The following is a 12,578-nucleotide window of genomic DNA, read 5'->3' as shown; positions in this document are numbered from 1 at the left end:
TGATTGACGTCTACAAAATCATGAAGGGTATAGATAGGGTGGATAGAGACAAGCTTTTTCCCAGGGTAAAGGATTCAATAACGAGAGGTCATGCTTTCAAGGTGAGAGGTGAAAGGTTTAAGGGGGATACACATGGTAAGTACTTCACACAGAGGGTGGTGGGCATTTGGAACACGTTGCCAGCAGAGGTGGTAGAGGCAGGCACTGTCGATTCATTTAAGATGCGTCTGGACAAATGCATGAGTAGGTGGGGAACAGAGGGATACAGATGCTTAGGAATTAACAGCTTTAGACAGTACATTTGGATCGGCTCAGGCTTGGAGGGCTGAAGGGCCTGTTCCTGGGCTGTAAATTTTCTTTTGTTTCTTTGTTTATGATCTCACAAGTGTGGTGCGCCAGAAAACAGAACCATTCTATAAGAAGTGGCGGCCCTTTTTAAATTACACAGATATGGACCTGTCAGCAATATTGACCAGGGCTTTTATACAGCTGTGGGGGCAGTGCAGAGGCCCTCTTTTGGGGGAGGGGGGGGGCTTGATAAATATGGGTGTTATAACTGATGGTCCTGTAGGTTGAAGTCTTGGTGGAGGTGCTGCAAGTGTTGTATTTTAATTTAATTTTTGTTTGATTTAATTTGAGTTAAATTAATTCAGGATGATTTTATCTAATTTGACTCATTCTAGGTAGGATTAGGCTGGTCTAGTACAATCTGGGCCAACCTAAACTGATTTGCCAAGTACAGTTACTTATTGAATCTTAATGTGAAAAGATTGTTTTGTATTTTTTGAGATAGCTTTGGTTTGTTTATAGAGGAGAAGGTAGTTTACTGTTAATGTTTTTATAATATAAGATTGTTATATTGATTTTCATTTTTGTATTTTTATAATTTTGTAAAAGAATAAAAACCTTTTCTAATAAAAACAAATTAACAAAAAAAACTATGTAAAAGCAAACAAAACTAAATTGGATTGAAATAAATGATCTTGAGATAGAGGATTAAAAAACAAAGCAGTGGTCAAAGAATCAAGGAGATAGATTTTGAGGATGTCTTTAAAAGTTACAGAAAGATTAAAATTAAAAGCATTTTAAGGCAAGAATTCCAGACAATTAAGACTTTTTTAAAAAATAAGGATAGACACAGTTAGAGGAGCAATGAGTTTATGTGAAAACGTGTTTGGAATTGATTTTGGAGACAGGGTGAGCTAATGACATGGGTAGATTTCAAAATGAGGATTTTAAATTGAGGTACTTGGATGGACAATGAAGGTCAGTTAAAAATTAGGGCGATGAGATAAGCAAGACACTTTTCTTGTGGAAATAAAATCATAACTCTGGAAAGTATCACCCATGTAGACAGAAATAGATTTAGGATTTCAAGTTGACCCCAATATTTCTAATGCCAGGATCTCCAAGTCTTTGTAACCACCTTCACAAACTACGATTGTCATTCAGATGTGCACGTATACCTAAGTTCTTACTGATGTGTGCATCACTAGCCTGCAACATGCTACTATAACTTGATAATTTCCTTTCAAATTGAGGTTTTTTTTGTGTCCCTTCAATGGGCTGAGTATTAGTTAAGTTGTTTACTGATGTTATTGATATAATCAGCCCTAGGTTTCTATTCTTAAGACCATAAAGCTCGTCGTATCTGCTCCTCCATTCAATAAGATCATGGCTGGTCTGTCATTCCTCAGGTCCACTTTGCTGCATTTTCCCTGTAACCTTGATTCCTTCACTGATTACAAGGCCAGAAGAGAAAGAAGCAGAATTAAGCCATTTAGCTCATCAAGTCTGCTCCACAATTTGATCATGGCTGATGGATTTCTCAACCCCATTTTCCTGCCTTCTCCCTGTAACTCATGATCCCCTCACCAATCAATGTACTCAATGACTTGGCCTCCACAGCCTTCTGCTGCAATGAGTTCCACAGATTTGCCACCCTCTGGCTGAAGACATTCCTCCTCAACTCAGTTTTAAAGGGTCAGCCCTTTAACCCGAGACTATGCACTCAGATCCTAGTCGCTCCAACTAGTGGAAATATTTTCTCCACCGCCATTCTATCCCAAACTGTCAGTATTTTGTAAGTTTCAATGAGATCCCACCTCATCATTCTAATCTTGATTGAGTACAGACCCAGAGAGTCATCGACCACTCATGTTATAGTTACCTGCTTTTTGAATAGGAGGTATCACATTGGCAGTTTTCTAATCCTCCGTACTTCTCCAGAATCCAAGGACTGTTGGATTCCACTAACTTTGAAACGAATTCTTTTACTACCCTGGAATGCAAGTCATCAGGGCCAGGCTCTTATCTGCCTTTCACTCCATTAGTTCGTCTAATACCACTTCACTAGTGATGGTGATGGCACTTAATTTCTTCCTTGTACTCTTTAGTCTTAAAGAGGTGTTCAAGGTATTTTACACTGTAAAGTCTGATGCAAAATATCAATCTAATTTCTCTGTTATTCTCTTGCAATCTTCCTAGATTCATTTTCGAAGGGGCCGATGTTCACTTTGACACTTCTCTTCCTTTTTATCTATTAAAAGAAGGTTAGTCAGTTTTTATATTCCTCACTAGTTTGCACATGGTTTATTTTTTCTCTTTATTATCTTTGTAGTTCTCCTTTGCTGGATTCCGAGTTTATCCCGGTCTTCCAGGTATTAGTGATTTTTGCCTCCTTATATACTTTTTCTTCCAAGTTAATACTCTTCTTAATTTCCTTGGTTAGCTACGTTCCTCATTTAGAACTACACCCTTTAAATAATAATATTACTTATCCTCATTATTCCTACCAAAATGTATCACTGTACCTTTCACTACATTTAAATTTAATCTTTTGCATGTCTACCCCTAAACTTTATTTAAGTCCATCATTATTCCTCCCACAGTTCAGAGCACTGGTGATACATATTAACGATTTAAAGACATAAATGAAATAGTTCACATTATACAATAGGTGACAGTGAAGAAATAGGTAATAGTGATATTACAGAAAAGTGGCCAATAGAATTTAGTATGAGATAATGTACTTGGGAAGAAAGAAAACTAAGGGAAAATATGATTAAAAAAACTATAAGCGAGTTTTGAGAAGATTTGTAGCTCAGGTTAAGGTTCTGGTTCTCGCTGAGCTGGAAGGTTCACTTCCAAACATTTTGTCACCCTACAAGGTAACATCTTCAGTGGGCCTCCAGGTGAAGCACTGTACATGATTCCTGCTTTCTATTTATATATTTGGGTTTCTTTGGGTTGATGATGTCATTTCCTGTGGTGATGCCATTTCCCCCTGTTCTTTTTCTCAGGAGGTGGTAGATGGGGTCTAACTTGATGAGCTTGTTGAGAGAGTTCTGGTTGGAACAAACACATTGCTGTTTGTCATTTTTATAGACGACCTGGATGAGGGCGCAGAAAGGTGGGTTAGCAAATTTGCACACAACACCAAGGTCGGTGGAATTGTGGATAGTGACAAAAGATGTAGTAGTTTACAAAGAGACATAGATAAGATGCAGAACTGGGCTGACAGGTAGCAAATGGAGTTTAATGCGGACAAACGTGAAGTAATTCACTTTGGTTGGAGTAACCGGAATGCAAAGTAATGGGCTAATGGTAAGATTCTTGGTAGTGTAGATGAGCAGAGAGATCTCGGTGTCTAGGTACACAGATCCTTGAAAGTTGCCACCCAGGTTGATAGGGTTGTTAAGAAGGCATACAGTGTTTTAGCTTTTATTAATGGAGGGATCGAGTTCCGGGACCACGAGGTTATGTTACAGCTGTACAAAACTCTGGCGCGGCTGCACTTGGAGTATTGTGTACAGTTCTGGTCACCTCATTATAAGAAGGATGTGGAAGCTTTGGAAAGGGTGCAGAGGAGATTTACTAAGATGTTGCCTGGTACGGAGGAAGGTCTTACGAGGAAATGCTGAGGGACTTGAGGCTGTCTTCATTAGAGAGAAGGTGGTTGAGAGGTGACTTAATAGAGACATATAAGATAATCAGAGGGTAAGATTGGGTGGACAGTGAGAGCATATTTCCTTGAATGGTGATGGCTAGCACAAGGGGGCATAGCTTTAAATTGAGGGGTGATAGACATAGGATAGATGTCAGAGGTAGTTTCTTTACTCAGAGTAGTAAGGGTATGGAATGCTTTGCCTGCAACGGTAATAGATTTGCCAACTTTAGTCTTCATTGGACAAGCATATGGACGTATATGGAATAGTATAGGCTAGATGGGCTTCAGATTATTGCGCTGACCTGTCATACCATCGAGAACGAAGGGCCTGTACTGCGTTACTATGTTCTATTGAGTTACACCCCATCTACCACCTCCTGAGAAAAAGATCAGGAAATGGCATCACCAACCCAAAGAAATCCAAACATACAAGTAGAAAGCAGGAATCATGTACAGTGCTTCACCTGAGGCCCACTGAAGATGTTACCTAGTAGGGTGACGAAATGTCTGGAAGTGAACCTTCCAGCTCAGCGAGCATACCTACATCCAAAAAAATTTTAGAGGATCACAGGGAGCTTGGAATGTATAAGGTAATGGGGCAGGCACATAAACTTGGGAAGCTGGCCTCCCAAATATACTCTTCTTTTTTGGAGGAGGTTCAGACTGTAGAAAAAGGGAGTTTATGCAGAAACAATGCATTATCCAGGTCATGTCATAGAGTTAATCACTGCTAACACTCAGGTACTTCAAAAATTGATGAGCCAACACATTTAATGCTATTTTGCTAACTAACAACATTTGACAAGCAGGAGGCTGGAAGAACACAGCAAGCCAAGCAGCCTCAGGTGGTGGAGAAGTTAAATGTTTTGCATGTAACCATTCCTGAGTATTTTCACCATTTTGTGGTTTTAGCAAGGCAGGAACTTTTTAGAATACAGAATATAAATGGGTTGGTCAAATGGACTAAACATTGACAAAGGGAACTTAATCTGGAAAAGTGATAGGTGATGCATTTTGGGAAGACTAACAATACAGAGAGATGTGGATGTGAATGTGCTCACTGAATGGAAGGTTCGGTTTCAGGCATTTTGTCACCATACTAGATAATATCTGCAGTGAGGCTCCAATGAAGTGCTGATGTTATGTCCTGCTTTCTATTTGTGTATTTAGGTTTCTTTGGGTGTTTTGTGACGTCACTTCCAGTTATTTTTCTCAGAAGATGGTAGAGTCTGATTGGTTCTATTTCTAAAGTGGAATTTAGAAAATATTACATGGATTGACTGCCTTTAGGTTATACATTCTATTTTGCTCAAACAATGTATGTGCAAATATATTACAAATGAGGTTCTGGGATTTACATATTAAAGAACAGAAACTAGCAAACCCATTCTAAAAAAGATGAACGATTTAATCTGGTTTGTTCAATATATCATTTCAGCTGCATGACACTAATCTTATGCAATAATTTTTATGTCTCATGATCCTGCTTCACAACCACCTGATGAAGAAGCAGCGCTTCGAAAACTAGAGCGTCCAAATAAACCCGTTGGACTATAACCGGGTGTTGTGAGATTTTTAAGATAGGGAGAGTCTTTGCCATTGGCAGCGTGTCTAATAACCAGGAAGCACAGTTATAACGTGTTTTCGAGAGAATTAGAGATTTTTTCCATCTACACTGTTTCTAAAAGATCGGCCGAGCCAGGAACTTTCAGGACTTGTAAGAACTACGTACATGAACACTTGAAACGCCATAAAATTTAAGGCTACCGGTTAAAGAGCTAGGAAATGGGATTATAATAGATGAGTGTTGGATGATCGGCACGGACACGAAGGGCCTCTTTCTGCGTTGTAAAAATTCTACAACTCCCTCTTTGACATTAAGGTAATGATCACTATTTTTCGGGGCAGAGAGAATCTTTTTCCAACCAACAACATAGTCCCAGCCGCGCTGCCTCCCATTCCGTCCCATCCCGGACCACCATCCCGCCTTTACCAGAAGCTGGCGTTGACGCTCAAGTATAGAAGCAGGCTGTGCAGCGGCCTCTCCCACACCAACAAACTCTGCCAGTAAGTCAGCACGGGTTCGTAGTGACCCAGGATGCGAAGAAGCTGCTGCTGCCGGAGCCGTTGATCAGGCTCCGTTTTTGAGCCTGGAGTTGGAGCCGAGGCCAATGTCCAGTCGCTGCCCTCAGGCCCCGCATTCACTCGCTCGGCATCCATCTTGATGACGCACAGACCACACATGAATATTAATCGACGTCATGAATATTGATAGAAAATATGAATATTAATTAACTACGTTGATATTATTGACAAAATGTAAATAAGCATCTGCTTGGCTCGTGAAACAGGTTTAGAAAGTTGTAAGACACACCTCCCGGTTTTATTTTGCTAAGGACGTTGTCTATCTTCGAGATGAATCTGAGTTGAATCGAATAAACAAGAATGGATCCGTTTGACAATGCGCCGTTAACAGGCTGTGTTGATCTGCGCATGCTCTGTGCGGTTGGCGGGTCGAGCGGCGGCGATGCCTCGGGAAATTATCACTTTGCAGCTCGGCCAGTGCGGCAATCAAAGTAAGGCAGCAGCGGGCGGGGAATGGGGCTGCGAATGGTAATATGGTGGGCGAGCTGGTTAGATATTGGATATTCCGTATTGCCTTTAGTCGTGGTGTGGAGGAGGATAGTGTGGGCCCGACTCGGGCCTGATATGAGGCCGCGGCGGATATTAACACCCGCGGGTCGAGTTGCAGTTAGTGAGGGGCCAGCGAGGAGCGCAGCCCGGCAGAATCCAACAAGTGTCCTCTGGCCATGTGAATTCCTGTGCTACACCAACTCTCTTGCTACTACGAATATCTGTGTTCTAAAACTCAACAATAGCCTTTATATGTAAGGCGGATTTAGGACAGGAACACTTCTTCAGTGGTTCCAAGCAATTAGAAGAGGTTGGTGCAAGTGATTGGGTTTAGATAATAAACTGAAACGAAGTGAAGCTACAGGAAAGGCAGCTAGATCAAGGGACAGCCAGAACAGCAGGTTAACGGAGAAGACAGTGCTATCTCGAATGAATGAAGGGAAGAGTGGAACATTGAAGTACACGAGTCTAGAAGTAACAACTATCTGAAAGTTGTTAACAGCAGGACACAATATTTTTTTGAGATGGAAGTAGCTTTGGTAACAGAAACGTTCAACTTATGACATTGGTTCGTACAAAATGCCAGAGATGAACGTAGCATGAGAAATGTGAGCTGTAAGTGGAACTATTCGGTTTTGTCAAGTTTTCTCCACCGCTCAATCTGATCAATGACCTCAACACCATTCTGCTGTTTGTGCATTATATTACTTGATTTTCTGAGAGACAAAATGCAACACTGTGGGGCATAAAATCCCAAAGATTCACAGCCCCGTGAGTGAAGAAATTTCTCTTCATCTCAGTCTGAAACAATCAATCTCTTATTCTGGAACGATGTCCCCATGTTTAGATTCCCCAGCCAGAAGAAACAACTTCTGAGAATACCCTATGAAGACCTTTCATAATCTTGAATGAAAGGTGATTTCATAGAAACGTTTTGTTAAATTCAGAGTGTAGACTGAATTTACTCAGCCTTATACTATTTGACAACTTTCTCCTCCCAGGAACCAATCAATTGAACCCACTGTACTACGTCTAGTACAAGTATATCCTTATTGAAATATAAACAGACCAAAGCTGCATATAGTATCGGAAATGTCATCACAACAAATTTTAATTAGACTTCTTTATCCTTGCAGTTCAATTCTCTTGCAGTAAAAGCTAACATTTAGATTCCTAATTACTTGCCACGTTTCTTAACTTTTTCACAAATTTACAAGTTTTATATCTAAGAGCTTCTCTTTTAGAAAGTGGATATCTTCCCTACATTATAGTCTATCCGCTATCTTCGAGCGCACTCACTTAACTTGCCTGTATTTTTGCAGCTCTTCTCACAAGTTCTCACAATTTACCCTTCAAACTGACTTTTTATCATCAGCAAACTTTGATACATTACTCTTGTGTTACTTTTTATTAAAGATATTAATAAAAGTTTTAAATAGTCAAGGCCCCAAACCCAGATTAACAGACTGGAGGACACAGCTTGCCATACTGAAAATGCCCTTTTGTATCAATGTCTGCTTCCTGTTTGTTAACCGATCCTCTATCCTTACTAATATTACTACCAACTCCATGACTGCTTATCTTATTGCCCTTTTTTGTAGCAACTTATCAAATACGTCACATTAGTCACAAGATGCAATTGAATTGCATTCCAGGTTGCTGAAAGAAATTCTTTTTAGATAGCAGAGGATCTTGATTCAAGTCCAAGGGTATGTAGTGACTTCTCTGAGATGGTTGATTAGAAAATATCTGTTTTATAATCTTGTAGCCTTTGCAAGATATGGCAGATGTTCCAGAGAAATGAAGAGTGGCAACTGTGACATGCTTTATTCAAGCAAGTGTGCAAGGGCATTCCTAGTAATTACAGGCTGGATAATTTAAAATTTGTAGTATATAGAATTTTATAAACAAAAATTGAATAAATAAACTCAAAAAGCACTTAGAAAGCTTTGAGGCTTAATAAATGTACTTAAAAGTTTTGATAAAGAAATAGAGAATGTTCATGAATGGAAAGTGATAGATGTTACCTGTATGGATTTTAAGTAATCCTTTAGTAATACATCATAAAAGGGCAGTTATCAAAATTGAGGTTCATGAATTCGTAGTATCAAATGGAGTAAAAGGAATTGGCTTGGGAACAGAAAATACCCAGTGGCTGTTTTTCAGTCTGGAAGATGGTAGATAGTGATGTCTAGTAAGATTTGGTGGCAGGACTGCTGCTTTTCTCATTTGGATACCATAGATTGCTCATAAGTTGACTATCAATGCTACAAAAATTCCCCCAAAACAGAGGACTTGTACTTCTAGTATAAAATGTGAACAGTTGGTGTAGGTGGTCACCATTTTGAGATGTAAGAGAAAGAAAGTAACATTTGTAATTCAAATTAACTTAACATTTTATTTCTGAAATAATTCTACAGGGATAGCTTTAACAAATTCATATTGTTCAAAAATCATCAAATGAATTTTCTTTGGCATCTGACACAGTTCATTAAATTCATTCTGATACGCTCATCATAAAGATTCTACTCTGGGTCAGATTTATCACTTTCAGTAACATAATTATCCACCTGCAAGAAATTATCTTCACTTCATTTATTAAATTGGACAGCCAAATATTTTGTGCATTGGTAACATCGCATTATTTGATGAATCAATCTTTCAAATCGTCAAGCAAGGCAGCACCCAGATATTCACTGTTTGTGAAGGTTTTTGTCAATCATTCACCTATTCTATTAAAATCAAACATAATCATTGAATGGTTTGATGCAGCATAGATTCAAAGGTTGGACTATGGATGCCAGGCTGTCCTGGTATGACTGCATTTGGTGTTATTTCTTCACAGGCGTCTCTTGATTCTCGTTGGTAAAATAGGATCTGAATCTATCCCATACAAATATGATGCACTCCTTTACAAATGCATATTTTACATGTTATTGCCATTCATTTATGTAGTGTGAATGTTACTTGCCACCTATCAGCCTGAGCTTAGATGTTAGGAGAAAGTGAGGACTGCAGACCAGAGTCAAAAAGTGTGGTGCTGGAAAAATACAGCTGGTGAGGCAGCATCCGAGGAGTAGGAGGGTTGACGTTTCGAGCATAAGCTCTTCACTAGGAGATTCAAGCATAAGCTCAAAACATCGCCTCTTCTGCTGCCTGACTGGCTGTGTTTTTTCAAGCTTGGATGTTGTTCTTTCTTGCTGCACATGGGCATGAGTACTTCATTATCTGAAGAGTCTGTCCTGATGTTTAACATTGGGTGATTATCAGCGGACATACCCTCTCCTAACTTTATGATATTTGGAAACTCATTGATGTAACAGCTGAAGATGACTTGGTATTGGAGTTTACTCGGAGGAACAAAAACAACAAACATTACAACGCAGGAACAGGCCTTTCAAGCCTGCGCTGATTCAGATCCTCTATTTAAACTTGCCACCTATTTTCTAAGGATCTGTATCCCTTTGCTCCCTGCCCTTTGCTCCTCTTAAATGATGCTATTGTTCCCGCCCCTATCACCTCCACTGGCAATGAGTTTCAGGCAATCAAGAACTTTCCACGCATATCTCCCCTAAACTTTTCTCCCCTCATTTTGAACTCGTGACCCCGAGTAATTGAGTACTCCATTCTGGGGGAAAAAGTTTCTTACTATCCACCCTATCCACACCTCTCAAGATTTTGCAGGCCTCAATCAGGTCCCACCCCAATCTCCCCCTTTCCAATGAAAATAATTCTAATCTACTCAACCTCTCTGCATAACCAGCCCCCAACATACCACATCCTGGTGAACCTCTTCTGCAAACTCGCCAAAGCATCTTCATCCTTTTAGTCATGTGGTGACCAGAACTTTCTGCCGTATTCCAAATGTGGCTGATCCAAAGTACTATACAACTGTAACATGACCTGCCAAATCTTGTACTCACGATGAAACAGTAGTTGGCACTGCTGTCTCACAGCGCTAGAGACCTGGGTTCAATTCCTGCCTCAGGCAACTGTGTGGAGTTTGCACATTCTCCCCGCATGTGCGTGGGTTTCCTCTGAGTGCCCCGGTTTCCTCCCACAGTTCAAAAATGTGCAGGTTAGGTGAATTGGCCATGCTAAATTGCCCGTAGTGTTAGGTGAAGGGGTAAATGTAGGGGAATGGGTCTGGGTGGGTTGCTCTTTGGTGGGTCGGTGTGGACTTGTTGGGCCGAAGGGCCTGTTTCCACACTAAGTAATCTAAGCTAATCTACCCCATCCGATGAAGGAAAGCATGCCGTATACCGCCTTGACCATTCTACTGACCTACATTGCCACCATCAGGGAACAATGGACCTGAACACCCAGATCTCTCTGTATATCAATTTTCCCCAGGACTTTTTCATTTACTGTATAGTTTGCTCTTTCAAAATGCATCACCTCACATTTGTCCAGATTGAACTCCATCTGCCATTTATCTGCCAACTCTCCAATCTATATTCTGCTGTACTCTCTGTCAGTCTCCCTCACTATCCGCTACTCCACCAATCCTAGTAACATCTGCAGACTTTGAAGTGCTTTGAAAGGCTGGTCATGGCATTAATGAATTCCAGCCTTCCCACTATTCTTAACCCACTCCAATTTTCCTATTGGACCAACAGATCCACGTCAGATGCCTTATCACGTGCCCTTCACTCCTCCCTAGAACATCTTGACACGACGAACAGCTACCTAAGAATCCTACTCATTGACTACAGTTCAGCCTTCAACACTATTATCCCCTCGAGACTGATTGCTACACTTAGTGATCTCGTACTAAGCCCCACTCTTTGTAATTGGATCCTCAGTTTCCTGACCCACAAACCACAACCTGTGAAGGTTGGGGACAACATTTCATAGTCACTTACACTCAAGGAGTGTACTCAGTCCCCTACTGTGCTCACTGTATACCCATGACTGCGTCGCCAAATACCAGACTAAGGCCATTTACAAGTACACTGATGACACCACCATACAGTTGGACGAATCTCAGATGGTGATGAAACAGACTACAGACAGGAGGTGGAAGACCTGGAAAAATGGTGCACTGCAAACAACCTAGCTCTCGATGCCGGCAAAACCAAGGAACTCATTATTGACTTTTGGCAGGATGTTACTCATATCCCTCTCTACATTAACAGCACAGAGGTGGAACGAGTAGAGAGTATCAAGCTCCTGATAGTGGTTATCCACAACAAGCTTTCTTGGATTCTTCATGTGGATGCACTGGTAACAAAGGCCCAACAACGTCTCTTCTTCCTGAGGAAATTTGGCAATACCCTTGCCAACTTTTATAAGTGCGCCATCGAGAGCATTCTGTCTGGATGTATCACTACCTGGTATGGCAACTGTACCATTCAAGATTGGAGACAATTATAGGGAGTGGTGAACTCGGCCTGGACAATCACAAAGGCCAACCTCCTATCCATAGAATCCATCTACCAGGCCTGCTGTCAAGGAAAGGTCACCAGCATTCTCAAAGATCCATCCCACCCTGGCAATGTTTTTCTCCAACCTGTACCATTGGGGAGAAGGTGCCTGAACACACGCACTAGCTGGTTTTGCAACAGTTTCAACCCTACTGTTGTTAGAATACTGAGTAGACTCAAACGCTTAACATTCGCCTGTACCTGAGTTTGATCTACTAAAACTAGTTATCTTTCTTTGTGCTAGGTATGACTCCAAAAAGCTGAGGGTTTTCCCCTGTATTCCTGTTGACTTCAGTTTCTCTAGGACCATTTGATGCTATATTTTTAATATGGTTTGGTGTCACCAGCAGTCATTCTTGTCTCATAACTGGAATTTAGCTTTTTTGGCTATGTTTGAACCAAGGCTGTAATGAAATCAGGGGCTGACTGGCCCTGGCCAGACCCAAACTGGGTGTCAAGTACTGACTGTTAGTACTCTACATGACCTCTTCCTGCGCTTTGCTGAACATGGAGAGTAAACTAATAGAGTAGTACTTGACCGGGTTAAAATTGTTTCCTGGCTTTTCTAC

At 40.8% G+C, this 12,578-nt stretch overlaps 2 protein-coding genes across 3 annotated transcripts in view; one reads left to right on the top strand and one right to left on the bottom strand.

Moving 5' to 3' along the window:
- The window catches only part of retreg3 (reticulophagy regulator family member 3), a 66,445-nt gene extending 60,274 nt beyond the window's left edge, over positions 1-6,171 (bottom strand). For both annotated transcript variants that reach the window (XM_060848517.1, XM_060848518.1), the window contains exon 1: positions 5,943-6,171. In XM_060848517.1, the coding sequence (XP_060704500.1) occupies positions 5,943-6,169 (227 nt within the window). In that variant the 5' untranslated portion in view covers positions 6,170-6,171. The remainder of the gene's footprint in view (positions 1-5,942) is intronic.
- Positions 6,172-6,320: 149 nt separating this feature from the next.
- tubg1 (tubulin, gamma 1) overlaps positions 6,321-12,578 on the top strand; it is a 73,312-nt gene continuing 67,054 nt past the window's right edge. Inside the window, exon 1 of the mRNA XM_060848520.1 lies at positions 6,321-6,525. Coding sequence (XP_060704503.1) covers positions 6,477-6,525 — 49 coding nt within the window. The 5' untranslated portion in view covers positions 6,321-6,476. The remainder of the gene's footprint in view (positions 6,526-12,578) is intronic.

Source organism: Hemiscyllium ocellatum, chromosome 32, assembly GCF_020745735.1.
Source record: "Hemiscyllium ocellatum isolate sHemOce1 chromosome 32, sHemOce1.pat.X.cur, whole genome shotgun sequence".
In the NCBI taxonomy this organism is placed as follows: Eukaryota; Metazoa; Chordata; class Chondrichthyes; order Orectolobiformes; family Hemiscylliidae; genus Hemiscyllium; species Hemiscyllium ocellatum.
This window is presented reverse-complemented; position numbering and strand designations above follow the sequence as displayed.